We start from the raw sequence: 21,916 nt of genomic DNA, 5'->3' as shown, positions 1-21,916 counted from the left end.
TGTTGTCGTTGGAAAGCAGATGAGCGCAACAAAGAATGGTGGGGAAAGGGAAAAGAAAACGATGTGGATAAGGACGATAGTGGACATGCCGTTCTAGACTACCTTACGCGAAGAGGAAGCCTTCTATTGTGAAAAGCATTTACGTGGAAAGAGTGATAGCACTTTTTCAAGTACCACTACCTTAAGACCAGCAGATGAGGCAACGTCCGAGTCGGACCTCTCCGGCAGATGCCATGTCGTCTTTCGCTGGGCACACACACCGCGGAAGGGTCTCCCAAGAAATAACACCTACGACTCGCAAAAAGACGCAAATGTCGACTTTTCTTTGTGATAATCCACTGCAAGATGTGCCTTCGTCATTTTTCATAGGAATAACTTCTTTTATTATTATCCGGAAACGTTTGTGAGCCGATTTCATCCTAGATACACACATTGTGTGCGTGCTTATGAGTGTGGGTGTCGCATTGTTGAGCGCCGTCATATTTTTTCTTCTAAGTACCACCGCTAGCATGTGTGCACTTCACTTCGCAAGACGCATAGAAACAAATTAAAATCGCGCATCTGTGTGACTTTGGGGAAAAAAATAATTTATTAAACAACAATTATGCCGCTATCGATGTCGAGTTAGCATGCAAATATACGCTGCCGCTTGCATTGCCCATTCCTGTTATTCATACGTCTTCCTTCTTCGTGTGTCACAATTACTGCTTTTCTTCGCCCCTTCCTCTTTCCACTGCTGCAGGCAACCGAAATGAATTAGGACCTCCTCTCCAATTCTTGGGTGTGAACCTTAACCTCGGGGCTATCACAAACAAGGCAACGAGTGCAAAGCAGCAGTAAGAATACCAAAAGGAAGAAGAAGCCGAAACGATGCGCACGCGACAGGAAAAGCGCTAAAAAGGCGATGGAAGGTATTTCTTTCCGCGTACTAACAGTTACGTAAGATCAAATAAGTGTTGGGGTTAAGGAACGAGGAGCATAAGAGCAAACACGAAAACAAAAACGCAAATCATTAGGTCAACCGAGAGCCAAGCGCTGCCCCGACACAACACCTTTTACAGGCAGGCCTTCATTTTCTCGGCCTCTGCGGTTGCCTTGGCTAGCGCCGCCGCCACTTGTTTGTCCGGCAAACCCGACTGAGCCGCGTTCGGCTTGCCGCCACCCTTGCCAATGGAGGACTTGGCCCACGTTACGGCGCTCAGCTTCTTCTCCACGAAGGCGGACGGCATCGAGACGATGGCCAGCGCCTTATCGCCGTCGCTGCCCACAAGAAAGACACCGACGGGACCCTTCACGGTGCTCGAGAAGGCGTCTGCGAAGGCCTGCAGTGGCTCCCGCTCCGCGCCGAAGTCGCTCACCTGTTGGACAAGGAACGGCGCAGCGGCAGCATCGTACGACTCGCCCAGCGCTGCACCGGCCGCCGCCGCTTTCTCCTTCGCGTCTGCCGCCTGCTCCTTCAGTGCTGCGTTCATCTTCTTGATGGCCACGTCGATGCCGTCACGCAGCTCGTTCTTCAGCACCAGCGGGACGGCGCTGTCGCCGACCTTCTTATTCAGCACCGAGAGCGCCTTCACGTTGGCGGCTGTGGCGGTGTCGTGACTCAGGGCGTCGAACTGCGCCTGCAACTCCGCCCCCGCCTGGATGGCCTTGTCGGCGTCCGCCTTGGTCGCCACCACGATGCGGCGCACCCCTTTCATCAGCGCTTCGTCGGAGAGGATGACGGCCTTGTCGGCCTTTTTCAAGTTGTTCAGGTGCGTGCCGCCGCAGAACTCCACCGAGTACTCGCGCCACTTCGCGTTCTCCGGGTCGGCGAGCATTGCATCAATCGGCGCGCCGATGGAGACGACGCTGACCGGGTCGGGGTACTTCTCGCCGAACATGTGGCGCAGCCCGTTGATCTTGAGCGCGTCGGCCAGCGCCACCTCCTCGCGGTAAACCGGCAGGTCCGCCTGGATCTTCTTGTTGAGAAGCTTCTCCACCCGCTGCAGCTCCTCGTTCGACATCTTCGCGTTGTAGCTGAAGTCGAAGCGGAGCAGCTCATCCGTCACAAGGGAGCCCTTCTGCTGCACCTCCATGAAGCTGTTCGGGTTCTCCTCTTCCAGTACGCGGCGCAGCACCCAGTTCAGCTCGTGGGTGGTGGTGTGGTTCACCGCGACGGGCTGGCGGCGCTTGTAGTCCACTTGCATGTGCACCACTGCCGACGGCGGAATCGGTGCCGTGGAGTCCTTGCTGAGGTTGCCGACGTGCACCACGTAGCCGGCGACGTTGTACACCTTTCGCACCTCAAAGACGCAGTCCTCGGCAGCGATGAGGCGGCCGGTGTCGTAGATCTGGCCACCAGACTCGGCGTAGAAGTTCGTGCTTGTCGTGATGATGCCGACACCCTCCTCGCCCAGGCCGTTCTGCGGCGCCAGCAGCGAAACGAACTTGTCGTTCTTCTTGTCGAAGATCGCTATCACGTCACCGGTCGTCTCCTCCCAGGTGTACTTGGCGTTGTCCTCCGTCTGCGGGATACCGCGTGACTTGAGCTCCTCGATTTGGTGCACATCGATGAACGTCCTCGCCGCCGCCACACGGCCAGCGCTCACCTGGTTTGCTTTCATCTCCGAGTTGAAGTCGTCCAGATCCACTGTCATGCCGGCCTTCTCGGCCAGCAGGCAGGTCAGATCCACCGGGAAGCCGTAGCGGTCGTGCAGCACGAACGCCTCCGACCCGCTGATAACCTTTGAGTTGCTCGCTTTGCCCTCCTCGACGGCGTGGTTGAAGTGCTTCAGTCCGATCTCCCACGTTTTCGCGAACGACTGCTCCTCGTCTGTCAGCACCGCCTTGATGCGCTGCACGTTGCGCGGATCCTGCAGGTGGGGAAAGAATGGCCCCAGCGAGGTACACACGCTATCCACCAGTGCCGCGAAGAATCCCGGCTTGGCGTTGAGGAACTGTACGCCGTAGCGCACGGCACGACGGATGATGCGGCGCAGCACAAAGCCGCGGCCGACAGAGTCCGGCATGGCGCCGTCGCCCACAGCCGTGGTGAGGCAGCGGATGTGGTCGGCGACAACGCGGTAGGCCACCACCGCATCGTTGTCCGCCTCGTTGCGGATCTCCATGTAGGACTTGGGATAGCCGGTGACCTTCTGGATCTCCTCAAAGATTGGAATCCACGCGTCAGTGTCGTAGTTTGACTTGACGTCCTGCAGAATGGAGGTCAGACGCTCCAGACCCATGCCAGTGTCGATGTGACGCTGCGGCAGCGAGACGAGAGTGCCGTCAGTGCGGCGTTCGTACTGGATGAACACCAGGTTCCAAATCTCCACCACCATCGGGTCGTCCTTGTTCACGAGGTCGGCCGCGTTGCGCCCGCCGATGCGGTCAAAGTGCACCTCAGAGCACGGGCCGCACGGACCAGTGTCGCCCATCTCCCAGAAGTTATCCTTGGCGTTGCCGGGGATAATCTGCGACTCCGGCAGAAACTGTGCCCACAGCGCCTTCGCCTCCAGATCCGGCGCCAGCCCGTTCTTCTCGTCCCCCTCGAAGTAGGTCACGTAGAGCTGGTTCTTGGGCAGCTTGTACACCTCCGTCAGCAGCTCCCACGCCCACGGGATGGCCTCTTTCTTGAAGTAGTCGCCAAAGGACCACGAGCCGAGCATCTCAAAGAAGGTGTGGTGGTAGGTGTCGCGGCCGACGTCTTCGAGGTCGTTGTGCTTACCGCCCGCGCGGATGCACAGCTGCGAGTTCGCGGCGCGCTTTAGACGGCCGAACTCGGTGTTCGGGTCCGCCGTGCCGAGGAAGATCGACTTGAACTGGTTCATGCCGGCGTTGTTGAAGAGCAGCGTGGGGTCATTGTGTGGCACCACGGGGCAACTCGGCACGAAAGTGTGCTGCCGCTCCGTGAAGAAGTCAACGAATTGCTGACGCACGCGACCAACGGGCCACTCGATGGACGACATCCCTCGATACAGCAAAGGGAAGAATCGCCTCACTTTGGAAGAAAAGGAAAGAAAGAAAGCAAAAATGTGGGGCAGTGTTGAAAAGGGGATGACGAAGACAGCACTTCTGGTGCTGTGAAGAAGCGAGTGTTCGACGAGACGTGTGTGCAATGCAACAGTAGCAGTGGCGAAAGTAAACTTGCCGTGCAGTGATTGACGGAGAAGAGCACGGCCCATGAAAAGAAGGAAGAGAGAAAAGCGTTGAGGACGTCACGATAGGCAATTGATTTGAAAAGGTTGACGTTACTGAACATCAGCGGCAACTTCGGGAAATTGCTCTCCGTTGTACCGCATTTGGCTTTGAATCACCGGTCAACGAAAACTTAGCAATACGGCAGAAGAACACGCCGTTCAGCGGTTACAAGTTGCGATAATTAAAAAAAAAAAAGAAACTTCGTGAAGTTCAAGTACACCACAACAGGGTAGCAGCACAGCAATAATAATAATAATAAGAATAGCAATAGAAATAACAGTAATAAAGTGAATCGGCGGAGTCACAGAATTAAACGGCAAACAGCTTCACGCCAACATAGCACACCACTGCCACAACGCTAACCCCCGCGACGACGACGCCGCCAAACATGTACGAAAGACGCAGGCTTGACTGCTGCGACATCCACCCGACACAGTCCTGCACAGCTCCGCGGAGCGCATCAAAGTCATCGGCGGAGTCGTTTTCAATCACATAGCCTGCCAGCTGCCGTTTCACAGAAAGCGGCATTTGACTTTGAATACGTTGGACAGCTTCTTCCTTCGAGAAGTTGTTGCGACGGCGAAGACGCTCGATCTGCCGCTCCTCAGAGCAGCTGACCACCACGGAGTTGCTCACAAAGTAAGTGAACGTTTTGGTTTCAAGCAGCGTCGGCGCATCCAGCACCACAATGGAAGGCGGGTGCGAGGACACGATGCGCTTCACATCGCGCCACCACGCAGCAACAATGCGCTTCATGATGGCTCTGAAAATCGCCGGATTCATTATTTTCCCGAGCTCTTTGCGCACCTGTGCATCGCTAAAGACCAGTCTCGCCATCGCCGGCCGAAGGAGCTCGCCCGTGGCGGGGTCGACGCAGTGCGGCCACCGCGCTGCAATTTGGCGGGTGCATGGAGCGTTGGGAGCTTGCAATTCGCGCACGATAAGGTCCGCGTCAATGATTTCAATGTGATGCTCTTCCGCCAAGAGCTTCGACACGGACGACTTGCCGCATGCGATGCCGCCTGTGAGGCCGATGAGAATCATTGTGTATTATTTTCCTATTTAGCGTGCGTTTTTGTGGCTTCTCACTCGTTAGCAAATTATGGTTCAATTGCCTCTTATTTTTACTTCCTAATGGAACATGTATAAGAAGTAACCGGTGCTATCGTAATTACGTTGAACGCAACAGCGTGACAGTTTCCATGCAGCCTCAGTGCCTTCATTCCTCGCTCGCTCTCCGTGGATTGGGGATTAGAGGAAGAGAAAAGAGAAGAGAGAGGTAAAGAAGATCGAAAAGGAAGGCATAAAGAGTAAAAAGGTGAATGAACACGAAACGTGATCATGGGAAGCAGGAAAAAAAAAAGACGACGGAAGCTCCTCCACGTCAAGCTAGCGATCAAGTTGACTTCCTAACGTCAGCTACCCCCCGTCATTGGGAGCCTTTGGAGAACCACACCACAAGAAACAAGCGTGTGCGAAGGTCAGTTACGCGGGGCGCGCGTCACCAGCACGCAACCTGCTGTCATTCGCATGGTTTTGAAACGTCAAGCATGCGTGACTCTCTTGCCCCTTTCCACACTCGCGAGAGCGCGACAAGATGATAAGGGAGCACAGATCGTCGCCTTTTTTAAAAAAACCCTGATTCACTTTGTTTTTGAAAGATAAATGAAATCGATGAGGCAAAAAGGAAGACTCCTAAACTCACCGTGAAATGAATAAAAGGAATCGCAGGCAAAATGAGGAAATCAGGGTGGTGCCTTACTTCTTGGCCTTGCGGGCGGCGATGGCCTTCTGCATGCGCTTCTTCGCGCCCTCAGTCGCGTCCGCCTTCTTGGCGTTCTTCTGCACGCGCTTCAGCTCAACCTTGTGCCACGACACAGGCGACTTCGCGTCCTTCTCGTCGAAGGCCTTGCGCGTCCAGTAGGCGCGAGAGCGGCGGGCAACGCGCAGCTGGTAGCGCTCGAAGTCCGTCGACGCAGCGCACGCCTTCTTCGCCGCGATGCGGTGCGCAGTGCGCGTCTTCGCGTACTTCTCCAGCGCCTTCGACGAGTCCAGCGCAGCCTTCAGCGCCTTCGCCGTGCAGTTGCGCGGCACGTCCACGCAGAACTTCAGCGGCTCCACGTTCTTCAGGTTCTGCACGTGGCGCCACATCTTCTCGTCCTCCGGGTTCTCCACCAGCACGCGGTTCGCGTCAACGATGTCGACGATCACACCGACGCGGTCCTGGCGGGGGCCACGGAGGATGCGCACCAGGCGGCCAGCGCGGATGTAGTGGGACTTGACCATTATGCACACAAGCAATACCCTGTGCGTGTGTATGTGTGAGTGGGAGTGGGAGAGTGGTGAATGTTGAGGTGCGTTGTGACGAGACGCGCCGCAGAGGAGAGACGAGAGAGTGGGCGAAGAAGAACACGGAGGTGGTGGTGGTGGAGGAGGCGGGAAAGGCGCAGATCATTCGCGACAAACGCACAACACCAACAAACGAAGAATACCAGCATCGCCTCAATGCTTCACGGCGAACAAAAACGCGCTTTGCGTGGGACACATTTTCTTCGGTTAGGTTGTTGTTGTTGTTTTTTCTTCCGCGTCTACATACGGCGTTTTCACTCATTCCTAACAGTCTCAATTGTGGAAGGGACGCTACTGTTTTTCAATCAAAGGAATCCGTGCTTCTTTACGAGCTCGCCGCACTTTACCGCAAAGACGCTCAATATGTTTAAAGCCACAAAACTAAATAAAGTGAAGATGACGAATATACGAAAGAAGAAGAGGAAAATAAAAAAGGATGATTCTTGCCTTGCGCTTGCCTGTCTCCGCTTCTGTTCACGCGCGAGAAGAGCACGGGCTTTTCACAGCTGTGACAAGAGCAACGACGACTCTATTAAAACAAACACCTGACGATAAGCTAAACCGAGACGATTGAGAAACTACAAGCAAATGAGAAACAACAACGAAAAGAACGGTTAATAATATTGTGAAGCCACTTGGGGTTTCCAAGTGACCACCGATGCAGGTATATCTGACTCTTCACCAGAGCCAGCTTTATCTACGGAGGAGGCACGTTGCCTTCATTCGAAAAGTTACGCTGCTTGCAGAAAGATTTTATCTCTCGTTGCGGTTGTTGTTGTTGTTTACACTCCAGCTCGTGTCACGAGGGAGATGGGTAAAATATCATCCAAAATGGCTTCATCGGTCGAACAACACGCGACATTCGACACCTTCGCGTGGTTCACGTAGAACATAAAAGGACCCGTACTCTCCGCCGTGGCTGACGGAAGGTCCCCCACAAATGCGATCTCTACCGGCACCTTGTTCTCGGTGCCGTCGCGGATCAGAACGTGAAGGCCGACGGTGCTGCGGTCTGCGTCGCTGTCTTTGCCCGCGTCCACGTCCACGTAGGCGTCAAACACGTTCCACGTAAAGGTGAAGAACACTCGCTGGCCTTTGCGGTTGATAACGCCTTTTTTGTCCGGAAGCACGCCAACCTTCTTCAGTTCCTCTGGCAATGCCACCTCCAGTTGGACAGGGTTGTCGGAGCGGCTTTCTACGCACAACACGTTGGTGACAATATACTCCCCCCTGCCGGTGAGAAACTTGGGCGGGAAGTAGAAGGTGCGCGTCGAGACGGCGCACGTGCTTCCCACCTCCAGCTCAGTGGGCACAGGCGCGTAGCGCGTATTGGCGGCCATGGAAATGGCGGTATCGCCGTCGGTGGCCCCCACCACGACACTAAACTCCAGCACGGCGTACACGGTACTGTCCTGTTCTTTCTTCGGCTTCGCTTTCAAGGGAGTCATCACAATAGCGTAGTGGTGCACAACAGGGGCTCCCAAGACGTCCTCGCCGAGGATGGCCTGCACATCCGCCTCCTTGACGGCCAGCTTTGTGCCAGTGGCGGTGATCACTTCAAGCAGCAGTGGCCCCTTCGCGGCCTGCGCAATGTTGATGGGAACACAGCTGCTGAAACTGGGCCGACGCACAGCGGGCTGCGGATTCGATGGCGTTGCCGGGCTGACAGGGGAGTGGGTGACAGCTCGGGGGATGCCTCCCTCACCCTGTAAACTTCCGGGTGCATTATGGGCCGCGGCAGCAGCAGCAGCATTCGAGGTTCCATTAGGGATGGGGGTGGAAGGAGGAGACTCGGAAGAGTGAGATGCACCTGCACCTGCACCTGCTGCTGCAGCTGCGCCGGTACTGGCCGAAAGGCCAGCGGAGCCGTCATTGACCTGTGCGCCTGCCCCATCGCCGTTCTCGCTCGTTTCTTCCGCGGCTTTTTCAGCAGCGGTTGCGGAAGGCAGGTGTCCATTCTCTGATAATGTATCGACGGGCGGAGGGCGCGCTGCAGCACCTTCCGAAGCGGTGTCGGGCGCTGGTGGTGATGGTGCATCTTCCCCGCTCTGCTGAGCAGGGAGTGACGGCGGTGGCTCGTGTCCCTCTGCCATGTCGACGTTGTGCGGCGTCGCTACCGTGTTTTCTGAACGCGCCTCGTGCGGCTGCGCAGGCGATACGTCCTCTCCGTCGGTGTCGTCTGCAGCGTACGATGCCGCGCCAGACTCCGCTCCGCCGCTCTCCGCGGGCTGCTCCGACGCCTCAACGGGGTCCTCGTCGATCCACGACACCCCCCACTCTGCTTGGCCTTCCTGTGCGGCGGCAAACGGCATGGGGATGGTCGACCCAAGGACACGCGCGTTCGCGTCGTGCACGCGTACCGCAATCATGTCACCATAGCTCCACTGTTTTTTCAGGTTGTAGGTCCACAGCGTCTCCGGTTCTGCACGGTCGATCAATACGATTTTCTTCACGCATAGCATTTTTCTTTTGTTGTTGTTAGAGTTGCTATTGCCGTGTAGGGAGTGTAGAAACGATTCTGTCTCTCTTCGTAAGGAGGAAGGTGCAACTGTCGACGCCAGCAGCGAGAGCAACGTCGAGTTACGTAATGAACAGTACTTCCTTGTGCGCAATTCGAAGAACAAAAAAGAACTGAGGTGAAGACGGGGGAGGGGGGGGGAGGACATTGAACAGAATGGAGCTTTTTGGGTGGGCAAGAATAAATGTGTGCCACTACTGTGGGCAGTAAAGATACAGATAGCCCTTCAAAGCATGACCAGCTAACGCGCAAAAGTGATGAAGAAAAACGCACACAAAAAAGTTTCAAATCCGAAGCTCAGAAAGTAGGCTATACGCTCCTCTCATAGAAACACGGCATTGAGATCCCACCCAAGCCGAGAGATACAGCCTTTGCTTTTGTTGTTCGGCTTAGATTATTTCTAAAATATATGTACTTGCCATCCGATGCCGACATAGACGCCGGAGCAGGTATTCATTACGGAGACAACACAGACAGAACGGTTGATCACTCCTCTTTTCACTTCACTCGATCTTTCAGAAAGCGGTGAATACCTGCCATTCAACTTCGAATATATAAAAACATATGGATTCGACTCGTTGAAGAAAAGCAACATTGTACGTTCTTCCTCAAGTGGAAGGTTCCAGACACTTGTATAAACAGATGTGCATCTGTGTGCGTACGACGAGCTTACGTAACTCCGAGAATGGGAACGATTTGAAAACACCAAAATAGAGAAGAGAAAATGAAAGCGAGGTGGATATGCTCACCGTCTTTTTCAGGGGAACGTGACGGTGGCCCAGTTTTTCTTGTTGGTGTGCCAATGCTAGAAAAAAAGGGAAAATGCTCCAACATCGTGAAGAGAAGAACCGAAAGATTAACGTGACAGCGCTTGGAAGTCGACATCACATTCTACAAAAAAAAAGGCACAAGCAGGCGAGGTGTTACGAGTGTGTAACGAGAGGTTGAATGACTTGTGGGTTGAGATTGCCCACAATAATGTCCTCGTCCTCGTCACTTTCCTCCTCCCCCGCCTCCTCCTCCTCGTCCTGCTCGTCCTCCTCGCCCTTCTCACGCGCGCCCTTTTCGGCCACCACCGTCTTCACCGCCGTTTCTTTCTCCGCGCCACCATCGTCGTCACCACCCGCATCCTCTTCATCAGCTTCGCCTTTGCCGGGTACCGCCGTTTCTTCTGCCGTTTTGGCCGCTTGCAGCAGCTCGGCAGCGCCATCGTAGCGGAAAACAGCCAAATCGCCGTAGGCAGCGGTTACATTTGCCTTCTGGGCCTCGGTCAGCTGCCTCAACGCGTTGTCGCCGTCCTCCTCCTCCTCCAGCAGCGGAGCATCGGCGTCGGAGGCACTCGAGTCGTCCGGACTCCGCCCCTCCCGCCGCGCAAACCCGGGCAGGAAGCTGCCTGCCAGCTGCATCTGCTGGATCGCCGGATCCATGTGAACTGCCTCAGTGGCGTTGTTGTCCACGGATACCGGCGCATCGACGCCGGAGATTGGGTAGCCGACGATTTGGGCGAGTGCCCGCACCAAGGAGTCCGGGAACTTACTTGAGCGCACGTTCTTGATGCACGTGGCGAGAAAGAAGTCCAGACAGTCGCGAGCGGTGTGCAAGACAGCGGCGAGCTTTTTCGGCGCAATGTATAGCTTTTTGTCGCCATCAAAGAACATGGCGGAGTAGTTTTCCTTGTCGGGCAGACTATCCACGTCGAAGTACGCCGGTGGGGCCAGCTTGCTCTCGTCGTCGCTGAGAAACAGATCCGGCACATCCAGCAATGGGCGGACAGTGAGCTGGCGAAGGCACAAAAGGATGTCGATGGGAGTGACGGCGGTCGCATCGAAAAGATTCAGCACAGCCTCCAGATTCATGCGGTCATAATACGTCACAAAGGAGTTCGCGCCAAAGTCCCTGCGCTTGTAAAAGGCAAGCACTGAGTTGGCCGAAAACACAGCAGACTTGTTGTCCCAGCAAAACACCTGCGGATTCTGGGTGTCGCGGTTTGCGCGGTACTCGATAGTGGCGATACGTGGATAGAGGGACCACAGAAGAACAAGCCGGACAAGTCCTTTGTTGCTTGCGTATCTGGACAGGTGCCTCTCGGGTGCAATGACGCCTTTCGCGAAGGAGGAATGCAGCACTAAGTTGATGAACTGACGCTTTGTCCGCTCGAGCGATCGCAGCGTCGTGTTGTCCGCAAAGTGCGAGGATGAGTACTGGTAGCTCCTCCCACTTCGAATCCACTCTGTGAAAAGCTTGACCACGGAAAAGTGATCCGAGAGACCGCCGTCGTCGATGCGAAGCAGGTTCTCCTTGAAGGCGTTCTTCTCAGGACGCTGAGGGCGGATAAACGGCGACTTCACCGACAGGCCGGCTGCAATAGTGGCCACAGCGTCCAGGACACCGAAGCACGCGGCAGTGAAAAGCATCTTTCCCAGCAACGGGTGCGTTGGCAGCTCCGCTAGTGCCTTGCCCAGATTCGTCATCTTCTCGTCATCTGCCGTGAAGGCGCCCATGTCCGTCAAGAATTGCACGGCGTGCTCTATAGCCTCTTGCGATGGGGCGCTCATTGCACGGGCCAAAACCCTCGCGCACTTCTCGTTCGCCTCTATCGCCTTCAACTGCAGGCACACCTCTTCTAGCGGCGAGCGCACGATTTCGGGAGGAAGGAAGTCAGGCAACGCATCATAAGCCGCCTTGGGCAGAAGGTGATAGCACACACCTGCCTGGCATCGCCCAGCACGACCTCTCCGCTGCACACCATTTGCCTTTCCAATCAACGTCGCCTTCAGAGCACTGGTGTTGCCTTCTGGGTCGTACGAGGTGCCCTTGACGAGACCGCTGTCGATGACGTACACAATGTCGTCAATAGTAATACTCGTTTCCGCAATGCTGGTGGCGAGAACGACCTTGCGGTATTGGCGCGGCGGCCGCTCGAAGACCCGCTGCTGCTCCGCCGTGGTCAAACTGGAGTGTAGCATCAAAATCGACAACTCGCGTGCGATTGTTGAACGCTTCAGCAGACCTGCTATTGTAGAAATTGCCGCCCAGCCGGGAAGGAAAACTAAGATACTCTCCGAGCGCGAGTGCGAATGGTCGTGAATTTTTTTAATTAAATCGCACACGAGATCATACGGAACAAGCGCTTCAACATCACGGTCAAACGTGTCAAAGACGGATGACTTCAGCTGCTCATACAGTGCGGCGTTCCCTTCCTTGACTTCGGTGGGCACCTTCGGCTGTTTTTGCTCTGCGATTAGCCTCATTGCAGGGGCGGCGGAGGCTGGAGCCCCAACTACGTGAAGCACATCTTCGAGGAAGAACTCTTTAACGGGAAAGAGCGTTCCTGGAATTGTTATGAGGGGAATATCTCGACCGCCGTTGTGCCCAGTGAAGTACGAGACAAGGGCTTCAATTTGCACTGTTGCGGACATCACAATAAGTTTCAATTTGAGCGGAAACCTTTCGGGATGTTCGCGCTGTGCTTGCAGGCGATCGCGGAGAAGCAGCAGGCAGAAATCTGTCTCAACGTCGCGCTCGTGCACCTCATCTACGATGATGCACGCTACGCCCTTCAACTCAGGTTCAGTGTGGAGGCGGCGCAACAAAATACCAGTGGTCTGGTAGATAATGCGTGAGTGCGGGCTAGTCATGTTTTCAAAGCGAATAATGTACCCACAGCTGTCGCCACACGCTTCGCCGCGCTCTGTTGCCACGCGCTGAGCGACAGAAAGGGCGCTAATGCGACGCGGCTGGGTGCAGATAATGTCATCCTTCTTGTTGAAGATGCCCGCATCAAACAGCATCTGTGGGATTTGAGTCGTCTTGCCGCATCCGGTATCGCCGGAAATGACAACAACATCGTTTGTTTTCACGGCGTTAATAATTTCCGGACCGTGACGGTAAGCCGGTAGCGACTTTCGAAATTGTTGCAACTCGACTCGGTTGATGTGGTGTGTCGGCCTCGGCACCGAAGAAAGCCCTGGCTGGTGAACGCGAAAGCGCTTTGCTTCAGAGAACGGGTGATTGGCAACCAGTTTGATCTCGCTCGTCATACTATTTTTGTGCGGCTTCAAATCGAATGTCAAAGAGTCGATGTCTTCAGAAGAGAGATGACTGTGGACCAGCTCCTGCGCACCTTGGTAGCCGTCTATTGTCTTGATGCGCACACCGCCCTCAGCAGCGTCGCGTTGACGATTTATGGCATCGATTGCACCACCAATTTTAGTCAGCTTCAATACACGATTCACACCTTCACCACTAGATCTGTGGTCCAAATTAAACGTCATAGCAATGCGGTGTACCACATTTCGTTGTGCCGGCGTTAAGGAGGAAGGGAAGGAAAGCTCATTGGAGCTTCTGTTTTCCACAAAGCCTTTCACGAGCTCGTGGAAGTCCTTTCGGCGCCATGTTGAAACGTCATTCTTGTCGACGTTAGCCTGGGGAGAGCCGCTTGCATGCTGCTGCGTTGACGCCTGCTGAGAGCCGATTGGCTCACTTCTCTGTTCAGGATAGTTTCCTCCTCTACCTCTCCCACGACCTCTGCCACCAAAAAATCTGCTTTGCAACCTCGCCTCACGTCCATTTCCGCGAGTGCCGTACGTCTCTGCCGCTGGTTGACTGTCGCTGTTTGCAGAAGTGACTCCCTCTCCACGGTTAAAATTACCTTTCCTGGGGTGTTGATCACCCTTGTACTTTTGACCAGGATGCATTGGGTGGATAAGTGTGTGGAAACAACGTAGATAGCAATAATAACGGTCCAGCTTTCGTTGGCATGAAATTGTGTGAGCATAAAGTGGAAAAAAAAGGGAGATGAGTGATCGCTGCATTTCTTTTCTTTTCGGGGGAATTTCTTTTTAAGTTACATACACGCATACACACACAAAAAAAAAAGAAGCGATATGCCCATTTGGCGCCTCCTGCGAGAAACTAAGCAGCTATTGGAAAAGCAGAAAACGCTCTACTCTAGTCATGTAACCGCACAGAGTCTATTCCCACCAACTTTGTCTTCTATCATTACCCTTTTCTTTAAAGACAAACATCGTCAGAAGAAGAAAATAGAAGCAGTAGTTCCAAACTACACTTCGACATCTCTCTTATCCTTAAGGACGCACCTTAATTGAAATTACGTTATTTTTGTGTGTCGCAGCCCAGAGTAACCAAACAGTTTAAATATTATGTCAATAAAGAGTGCAGCAGCTTCTTGCAATTGCAAGCAGAAACAAGCAAACAAAAAAGTGAGAACATTACAAATCACCGTTGTCATCGTCCACAATAAAACTGGACTTAGGTGAAAGTTGTTCACCATCGTTACGACCGTCACTCGTCATTGAAAACGCCGAGACGCCCTCGCGCAATTCACGAATGATGAATTCTGTCGAAATCTGTTGCAGATCGGTATCCAGATACTTGAAAAATACCATTTCTAGTGCTGCAACGTTGTTGTACATCCATCGACTCATACCAACATCAGCAGCAATGACTCGCTTGTTGCAATATTGTTCAATTTGGCCGGAATCTTGTGGTGTGTGTCCCACAACGATGCGTGAGACATTAAATCTTTGTAATATTTTGTTGACTTCGTCGCAGTCGCCCATCATACTGTCACTAATCATTTTTCGTGTCCACAAGGGTCCGTTGCTTCGCAAATAGGCATGTCGGAAGTCACGCTTACGGAGAGCTTCTCGAACTTCCGAGTTGAGAGAATTTAGATCGGGTAACAGCATATCGGCTTCGATTCCTGCATGAACAAATAATGTGTTCTCGTCCAGATAGGCAGTCCTAAAATTGTCGATGATGTACTTGCCGAATGCGCCGTCAGCGTTCATTGCTTCCATGCGCAGGGGTCGACTAATAAATCCGCCGTAATTCCGCTTGTTAACGTAGTGATAATGGCCCTGGATATTCAAAAGCTCGTGATTTCCAATCAACAAGATAACTCTATCGCTTGTGAGAGAATTCTGTGTCTGTTCCTGAAGAGCCATCGCAATATTTAATGACTCAAAGTCCTGCTCGCCTCGGTCAACCAGGTCGCCCATTTGCACTAGCGTTGTCCAACTCGTCACTGATGCATTTGGCGCCTGGGAAAATTTCCACTGAGGAGGATTAGTGAGCACGTCCACTACACCACCTGTGCCCTCTTCCACAACATCAGCGAGACGGAGAACTTTCAGGAAGTTTTCTGCGTCGCCATGAACATCCCCAACCGTCACGATGCGGTGAATTTCAACGAGCTCTTTTGTGGCGGCTGCAGGCGTCGCTACAAGTACGCTACAAATTGAAGTGACTAGAGCAAAAAAAGTGAAGTAATAGTTGACAGCACATCGCCTCATTCTCCACTTGTAGAAGTATTCTGTCCAAGTGGCCTGCCCCTAAACAGTTGAATTTAAGCAGCAAAAGAAGCGATTCAAAAGTGAGAGAGAAAACGTCAAGAAGAAGATAAAAGGACTTCTGCATTCCTTATTTTGTGCCCTTTAAATTCCAGAAGCATATGAAAACATCATATGCGATAAGCACTTCTACGTTTTCTTTTTGCCGTTATACCCAAGGTTTGCTATTGCAAATAAGAATAGCAGAGGAAGAGGTGCGAGGGATTTCTGTGTATGGAATTCCTTTTCTCTCTGACGCTATTAAAACTTATACGAGACGGAGCAATGTGTAATATGAAACTCTTGTTTCCGCCTCCGCTGAACCATGATCCATTAAAAAAAAAAAGAGCTTGCAGTGCTGCGCCTTTGTAATACAGCTTCGCAGCAGAGGAAAAGGAAATTCACCTCTCCTAACCTAATACACTACAGCCCCACGCATAATAAGAATGCCTTCAGCGTGGAAGGAGTTAAAAAAGGAACGAGTTGATGTTCGGAGAATGCTGCGCAACTACAAACACACAATAGCCCTCCGTTTCCCCAGCTGGTATGGCATACTCAACCCCTACCGACATGCGAAATCGGATATGCCAGTTGTTGTTAATGTCCCGAAGGGAATCTCAACCTCTTCGCTTAAAATCAGTACCACGTGGAATGCCGCATATCCGTTTCGGCCCCGACGGTGTAGCTAGCGAACACTGAAGTGTAAGTCGCAGGAGATCCCGGCGACTACTTTTATTACTTTGGACGGCCCCAAGCTTTTCCCATCACTTTCGTACTTCTCGTTCTCTGCTGCATACGACTTCCATGGGTAATCTCGCCGGATTTCCGGGGCTCCGCCAGCGCCCCCGGTGCGACCATTTTGACCGCCCAATGTAGCTCTTCGGCTCCCCCTCCCCCCTTCTCTTTCTCCTCCCCCTCTTTGTCTATTCTCTTTCAGCGCAAGCAGCGCCGCATCGCACAAGTGTTGTGCTGGTTTAGGATCTTGGCTACTTTTGGAAAACTGAATGCCTTTTTGGCAGGCAAGGGATTTCTGTTTTGTATGGAACGGTTGTCTTTTCAAAAGGTGGAAGGCATGATCGAGGGTTAGCGCGTATGCTGCACAACGACATATCGAACATCCCGTTTTTTCCCTTTCCGTGCAAATAACGGTATGCAAGCGCCTTTTGGAGGCTTTTTGTGGCTGTCAGTTCTGAAACTCAGTACAAACGACCTGCTTGAGGCTTTTTTGCTGCATCATGCAGAATTTCGTTCGTGCTTTGAGGCGTTGCATTTTGCAAACCAGCTTTGATCTGCTGCATCGTCTTTTGTTGTTGTTTTCGCTGTATTTACCCCGGAACTGCAAAGCAGAAAAAAGGAATATCCAAACTTGGTGAAAAGGATTTGTGGTGTTTACTGGTTATACATACGATCAATAATGTGTTAATTTTGGTGAAGTGTTTGGTCTTGCTTCACATGCTGCTGTAAGACAGAGTTAATTGCAAACGCAACTGTTAAGCTGTGTGTGTTGCCAATGGTAATAAAATGCGCTCGCAGTGCAGTACGCATCAAGCAATACTGGTGTATACGGGCAAAAACTCTAGTTTCATCTTGTCTTTTCTTACCCTTTCAATTATCGCATGACGGACTTCACCAGAAATATGCTCGTGGACTTCTTCCAGTTTGCGTTTAAGGAGATATTAAGTGCGTTCCACTCCAGCAGAGAATAATGTACCGCTCCGGAAGTTTAGCTGCAGCGGCAAAAGTTTGTGACTCCTGCCTCCGCTATGCAAGCACGGAAACCCTTTCAACGCCGATTCGCACAAAACCTCGACTACATAGAAAGCTGTATTACCTGACGCGTCGTGAGGAGCACGAGGAAGGGCTGCGCGATTTTCTTCCCCCAAAACCTTTGCTTCCGGCTGGTTGGAGGATTCAACACCAAACCGGCTTAAACCGTTTTGACTTAATGAAAAACGTTGAAATTCGACAATGTGGTACCGAAGAAATGCACATCATCACTCTCGTAGAGGCAAAAGAATATGAAGGCACTTACCGCATGGACACCGGTGAGCGCGAGGAGCAAGAGTACCTTAACTTCGGCTTATTTATGCGAAAGCAGCGGTATCCAAAAGGTGGGCTGGAGTTTAGCCTCACTTCTATCGATATGGAGCTTGTTATGGACGCGCTCATCGTTCACCCCACAAATGAGGCGTTTGAGACGGCGAAAATGTGTTATGAGAGAGATGTTGTTTTGCGAAAGAACGCAGCTGGTCCAAAATCGACCGGCGAGGCGCAGCGGATGCGACGATCAAAGTACGGTGGTCCAATGTTGAACGAGCTCGATGACGACTTGTCAGACGAAATATTAGACTATCTGGACGAACGTGGTGTCAACAACGCGTTTGCGGAGTACATCATGGCACAGGCGCACTATTACGAGCAAGAGGAGTATTTGAATTGGCTGCGTCTTTTGCGTAAATTTTCTGATTGATGCGACTTCCTCTTAGCGATATCATCTGGTTCTTTTTTTTCTCAACGAACTTCTGAAATGATGGAAATGGGTCGGTGCCGGTGTTACATATATTGGTTTTCCCTCTCTGTGCTGTGATTCACATTTCTAACTAAATCTTGGAATGAAAGTTAAATAGAAGAAAAGGAGCGGTCATTAAAAAGCACTTTTTACTTGGTGTGCACGAAAAAATTTTTCGGAGTGCACGGCCTGCAAAGCCTTCTATTCCCTTGGTTTTTTGATGTACTTTTGATTTACATCCTGTGCTACTCTCTTCTGCTTCCGTGTATCAACTGTTTCGTTCTGTGCTATTCCCGCTAATTATTTGCTGTGTTCTCTATCACTCTCCGCTTTCTTTCAAAAAAGCGATAATAGTATTAACTTTTCTTCCTGCTTTCAGTCACACGGAAATGTTACGGAGACAATGCGTAGCGTTGAGCTACCAGCGTGGCAGTTGGGCCCCAGGGTCCAAGCACCAAAAGCACATGTCCATGAATCCTACAATGTATTTGTACAGATTTGCTGGACCAAGAGGCCCTGGTCCGTACGTGATGAAATATTGGTGGACTCTAGGCTGCTTTCCAACGGGTCTTGAACGTCCGTTTCGCCTTGACGAATTTCTTTGTACCTACCAACAGCAGCACGTGCCGGCTGAAATGGAGGACTGGCTGAGCTGTTTCGTAAAGAGTCCATTTGAGGAGCTGAAATGCGCTACATCGGAGCTTCTTCACCAACTTGAGGAAGTTCCGTCTACCGAGAAAACTCGAGGTTACTGCTCTATTGAGTCTGGCGTTGTATCGTTTGCCGCACCACTGGCGAAGATCGAGAAACAGCTGGGCGTACGCATTCCTTCGTTAGCCGTTCGGGCTGCCTTGGGGTCTTCAGCGTTGCGCGAACGCCTGAAGGACGATTTGTACGAGTATAACGTATCCTTGAGCGAATGTGGCAGTACACCCCACCGCAGACTGGCTCGGGCTTCTTTTGAGGACACTCTCGCAATTAAATCGGGTGAGGAAGAAAACAAGGATGTGACAGGTGCAACTGCTGATATTCCCGCTCCTCTTGGTCAGGCCATCGGCTCGTACGTCTCACCTGACGCACATACTGCGCCTGACGAGAAGAAACTCCTGCGCCTCTTGACCACGTTGTCGGAAGGCTGTGTGCTTAAAGGAGATTACGAAAGTGCATTCTCTATTCTGTCCACCTCACTAAATTTCTCTCACGATGACAGCACGGATTCCGTAGTGCACGCCAACGCCTCCACTGCAGCACTTCTCAATGGCCAGTTTAGGGAAGCTGAGTTTCACGCACGGCAGGCAGCACTGCTAGAACCGCAGTTGGAAGCCACCAAAAAAACTGGCGGCCGGGGATATGCGCTCTGGGCAACGGCAACTGCGTTTCAGGATGATTTCGAACGCGCGACACGCGTTACGGAGAAAGGAATGGAACTGTTTCCTGATAACGCCGAGCTGCAAACGTTGCACGAAAAACTTGTGGTGATGCAAAATAGAAACGTTCCCTCATCCTTGAAAGGGCTCTTGATTCATTCAAAGGCACAGCAGTCTCGAGGTTTACTACACGGAAGCGGGCGGTCGTTTGACAATGAGTTCGACTGGATTGTTTTCAAGAACAAACTGTATCCTAGCAAAATGAATCCGTCTACGAACGAAATGGGCTCCGTGTTTAGGCGTGTGGGTGATTTGGGTGGCCATATCTCTACTTCTCGATCGACAGAAATTCTGTAACCTGGTCGATGCTGTTTCAACTCTTTTGTTATATTTATATCTCACAGCTTATTTTAATTCCATACCAGCAAGCTCAACAGTAATAGCAGCAACCAAAGCACACCTATTGTTATGCAGAGTCTCTTAAGCACAAAAAGAAATCTGTGACACGTTGGGGAGAAAGGAAATTCGCGTCAGAGGATAAAGGTGGGCTTACACACAGAGGTTTTATGTTGGTTATTAATGCCAGCGCTCCTAGCTGACCGACTCTCAACGTTTTTGTTATGCCTGAATATGGATAAAATGTAAGTCTCTCTCCTCCGCTGTTGACCCTTCACTTTCTTTTTTGTTTTCTTCGTTCTCCTGCTCTATCGTCGCCAATCTCTTTAATCGCTATTATTTCTTTTATTATTATTATTATTATTATTTTGGCACACTCGGTGTAAGAAACGATTTGTCGTCAAAGAGTTAACTGAAAAGAAAAAAGTATATATCGGTATCCCAGAAAAATTCCTTTTTTCTTCTCTCTTCTTACCTACCATCAAGTTTCCTTTTTATTGCCTACTTTTTCATTGTCAGGAAGCATGCCGATCTCGACTACTGAAGCCTTTGCGAAGCGTCACGTCACGCGCGACGATGGTGTAGATGTTCTTCCACGTAAGGTGATCACCGTCGCCGCCCTCGAGGCGGGATACTGCCTCTCCTCACCCACAGTTAATGATGCTATGGGCGGTGCCACGTACCCTGACCAGATGACCGCAGAAGAGTTTGCGGCGCTTTGCGAGAAGAACAAGTCTGCATTCATGTCCGCTGAGGATATGGCTAAGTCTGTTGTCGTGGTGGCACCTTCTGGAGTCATCACTCGTGGATCTCTCGAGGAGATCATTAAAAAGAGCAACAACAAGGGCGATGCGCTTTCCGAGGATGAGGTGGAAGCTCTGTTCACGACGCTAGACACCGACAACAAAGGCGCCATTACGGCTGAAGACTTCATGCGTTCCCTCTATGGCGACGAAGGCGCGTTCCGGCTGGCAGAGCGCCGCAAGCTGGACACCGCAGAGGCGGAGCGCCGAAAGGAAGAGGCGGCTGGCCAGGAACTTGCTCGCAAGGAGAAGGAAGAGAACGACAGGCGCAAGGGTGCGGCTGCTGAGGCCAAGCGTAAGGAAGAGGAAGAGCGCCAGAAGGCCGAGGCCGCGAAGAAAGCAGCCTCCGGTGAGAAGAAAGATTCCAATGAGAAGAAGAAGAAGGCCTCCGCCTGCTGCTAGGCCTTACTGTGTGCCCACGAGCGCCCGTGCGAGTCATTCAGAACCATATGACTATCTTGGGGTGTTCAGTTGCACCCGCAGCTTCGTTTTCGTTTTTCTTTTCTTCATCTCCTAGGCAAATTCCGACTTTCTTCTCAGGCGCTTGCGGCACCCGCTCACATACAGGACACACTTCTGCAATCATGGCAAAAATCACACTTGCATTCGTCAAGGCTTCGCTGCCAGAAACTCCTCGAACTTTAATTGTGGGCCATGAATTCCCAGGGTAGACCTGCGTGCGCAGAAAGCGGCGTTCCTGCAACGCAGCAGTCGAACGGTGGTGATACATTTACTTGCCGTGTGGCTGATCTAGCTTGTCAAATCGTTGTTTCTGCGAATTATCGTATTTGAATTGGTGAGTAAAGGCGATTTTTTCTTCTCTTTCTTTTGTATCCTGTTCTTTCCTTCTTTATATATATGTCGTTTCTCGTTTCTCTCTTTGTTTGCTTCTCTGCGTTTTCATCTTCCTCTCCGTGAGTCAACACCTTCGAAGAGCGCGCCGTGCTTTGTTACCACTTTCAATTTCTTTTTCGAGCTCATGCGGCGAAAGCACAGGGAGGGAACAGAGAGCGAATCATCGAGGCGTTTTTTTTTCCCTGTACGATCTTCATTTTCTTTTTTTTTTTCGTAATCAAAGCAGTCGTTGAAATATTTGTCATCTTGTCTCGTCTATATGCATGAGTGAGCTTTTCTTTCTGTCAGGGTACTGTCGAAACAAGCAATCAGAAGAAAAACAAGAGTAAATTTTCGTTCAACAATCTATTTTTTTCGTGAAAGTAAAATGGTTGTTCTTTCGCAGTCGACCCTGTCAGCATCAGTTTTAGAAACTGCGTTGCTCACACTCAGCAGAGGATTTTTTCTTCCTTTCATCAGCATCCAGGTGAACCGACCCCATCAAGTTGTTGGCCGCACCCACTGCGCACTTGAGAAAGAAACAGAAAGTAGGACTGAGTGCCCTCTTTAGTGGACGTATCAACTAGTATGTTGCGTGGAGCACGCTG

The 21,916-nt window shown here is 51.8% G+C and overlaps 9 protein-coding genes across 13 annotated transcripts; 3 read left to right on the top strand and 6 right to left on the bottom strand.

Moving 5' to 3' along the window:
- Window positions 1-1,055: 1,055 nt before the first annotated feature.
- On the bottom strand, window positions 1,056-4,126 carry ABB37_00154 (putative mitochondrial Alanyl-tRNA synthetase; the record flags this gene model as incomplete). 4 transcript variants are annotated; one of them, XM_015796241.1, is made up of 1 exon in its annotated part: window positions 1,056-4,126. In XM_015796241.1, the coding sequence occupies exon 1, from the start codon at window positions 3,945-3,947 to the stop codon at window positions 1,056-1,058; it is 2,892 nt and encodes a 963-aa protein (XP_015664249.1). In that variant the 5' UTR covers window positions 3,948-4,126. The 4 variants fall into 4 exon arrangements, with proteins under 4 accessions (XP_015664249.1, XP_015664250.1, XP_015664251.1 ...); XM_015796242.1 differs by having other exon boundaries at window positions 1,056-4,061; XM_015796243.1 differs by having other exon boundaries at window positions 1,056-4,055.
- Window positions 4,127-4,488: 362 nt separating this feature from the next.
- Window positions 4,489-5,416, bottom strand: ABB37_00153 (putative mitochondrial Dephospho-CoA kinase; the record flags this gene model as incomplete). Its single annotated transcript, XM_015796240.1, has 1 exon — window positions 4,489-5,416. Exon 1 carries the CDS (start codon window positions 5,221-5,223, stop codon window positions 4,489-4,491), a length of 735 nt encoding a protein of 244 aa, XP_015664248.1. The 5' UTR covers window positions 5,224-5,416.
- Window positions 5,417-5,829: 413 nt separating this feature from the next.
- On the bottom strand, window positions 5,830-6,486 carry ABB37_00152 (putative 60S ribosomal protein L14). The gene has a single exon (XM_015796239.1). The coding sequence runs from the start codon at window positions 6,463-6,465 to the stop codon at window positions 5,938-5,940; it is 528 nt and encodes a 175-aa protein (XP_015664247.1). The 5' UTR covers window positions 6,466-6,486; the 3' UTR covers window positions 5,830-5,937.
- Window positions 6,487-7,310: 824 nt separating this feature from the next.
- ABB37_00151 (hypothetical protein) lies at window positions 7,311-9,161 on the bottom strand (the record flags this gene model as incomplete). Of its 2 annotated transcripts, none has more annotated exons than XM_015796237.1 (1): window positions 7,311-9,161. In XM_015796237.1, exon 1 carries the CDS (start codon window positions 8,988-8,990, stop codon window positions 7,311-7,313), a length of 1,680 nt encoding a protein of 559 aa, XP_015664245.1. In that variant the 5' UTR covers window positions 8,991-9,161. The 2 variants fall into 2 exon arrangements, with proteins under 2 accessions (XP_015664245.1, XP_015664246.1); XM_015796238.1 differs by having other exon boundaries at window positions 7,311-9,131.
- An 808-nt stretch (window positions 9,162-9,969) lies between these two features.
- Window positions 9,970-13,796, bottom strand: ABB37_00150 (putative Atp-dependent DEAD/H RNA helicase; the record flags this gene model as incomplete). Its single annotated transcript, XM_015796236.1, has 1 exon — window positions 9,970-13,796. The coding sequence occupies exon 1, from the start codon at window positions 13,741-13,743 to the stop codon at window positions 9,970-9,972; it is 3,774 nt and encodes a 1,257-aa protein (XP_015664244.1). The 5' UTR covers window positions 13,744-13,796.
- Window positions 13,797-14,277: 481 nt separating this feature from the next.
- On the bottom strand, window positions 14,278-15,404 carry ABB37_00149 (putative Serine-threonin protein phosphatase; the record flags this gene model as incomplete). Its single annotated transcript, XM_015796235.1, has 1 exon — window positions 14,278-15,404. Exon 1 carries the CDS (start codon window positions 15,361-15,363, stop codon window positions 14,278-14,280), a length of 1,086 nt encoding a protein of 361 aa, XP_015664243.1. The 5' UTR covers window positions 15,364-15,404.
- Window positions 15,405-17,031: 1,627 nt separating this feature from the next.
- Window positions 17,032-17,869, top strand: ABB37_00148 (putative mitochondrial p22 protein precursor; the record flags this gene model as incomplete). The annotated part of the gene is made up of 1 exon (XM_015796234.1): window positions 17,032-17,869. The coding sequence occupies exon 1, from the start codon at window positions 17,105-17,107 to the stop codon at window positions 17,867-17,869; it is 765 nt and encodes a 254-aa protein (XP_015664242.1). The 5' UTR covers window positions 17,032-17,104.
- A 503-nt stretch (window positions 17,870-18,372) lies between these two features.
- Window positions 18,373-19,632, top strand: ABB37_00147 (putative mitochondrial hypothetical protein; the record flags this gene model as incomplete). Its single annotated transcript, XM_015796233.1, has 1 exon — window positions 18,373-19,632. The coding sequence occupies one exon, from the start codon at window positions 18,373-18,375 to the stop codon at window positions 19,630-19,632; it is 1,260 nt and encodes a 419-aa protein (XP_015664241.1).
- A 425-nt stretch (window positions 19,633-20,057) lies between these two features.
- ABB37_00146 (putative mitochondrial I/6 autoantigen-like protein) lies at window positions 20,058-20,876 on the top strand (the record flags this gene model as incomplete). The annotated part of the gene is made up of 1 exon (XM_015796232.1): window positions 20,058-20,876. The coding sequence occupies exon 1, from the start codon at window positions 20,196-20,198 to the stop codon at window positions 20,874-20,876; it is 681 nt and encodes a 226-aa protein (XP_015664240.1). The 5' UTR covers window positions 20,058-20,195.
- Between the last annotated feature and the right edge of the window lie 1,040 nt (window positions 20,877-21,916).

Source organism: Leptomonas pyrrhocoris (assembly GCF_001293395.1).
Source record: "Leptomonas pyrrhocoris isolate H10 chromosome Unknown, whole genome shotgun sequence".
NCBI lineage: Eukaryota > Euglenozoa > Kinetoplastea > Trypanosomatida > Trypanosomatidae > Leptomonas > Leptomonas pyrrhocoris.
Note: the sequence above shows the minus strand (reverse complement) of the source record. Positions and strands in the feature narration are given on the sequence as shown.

What these genes read in the sequence shown, in the direction of transcription:
- ABB37_00152 (XM_015796239.1), bottom strand. Translation starts at nt 6,465, where the DNA reads ATGGTCAAGTCCCACTACATCCGCGCTGGCCGCCTGGTGCGCATCCTC.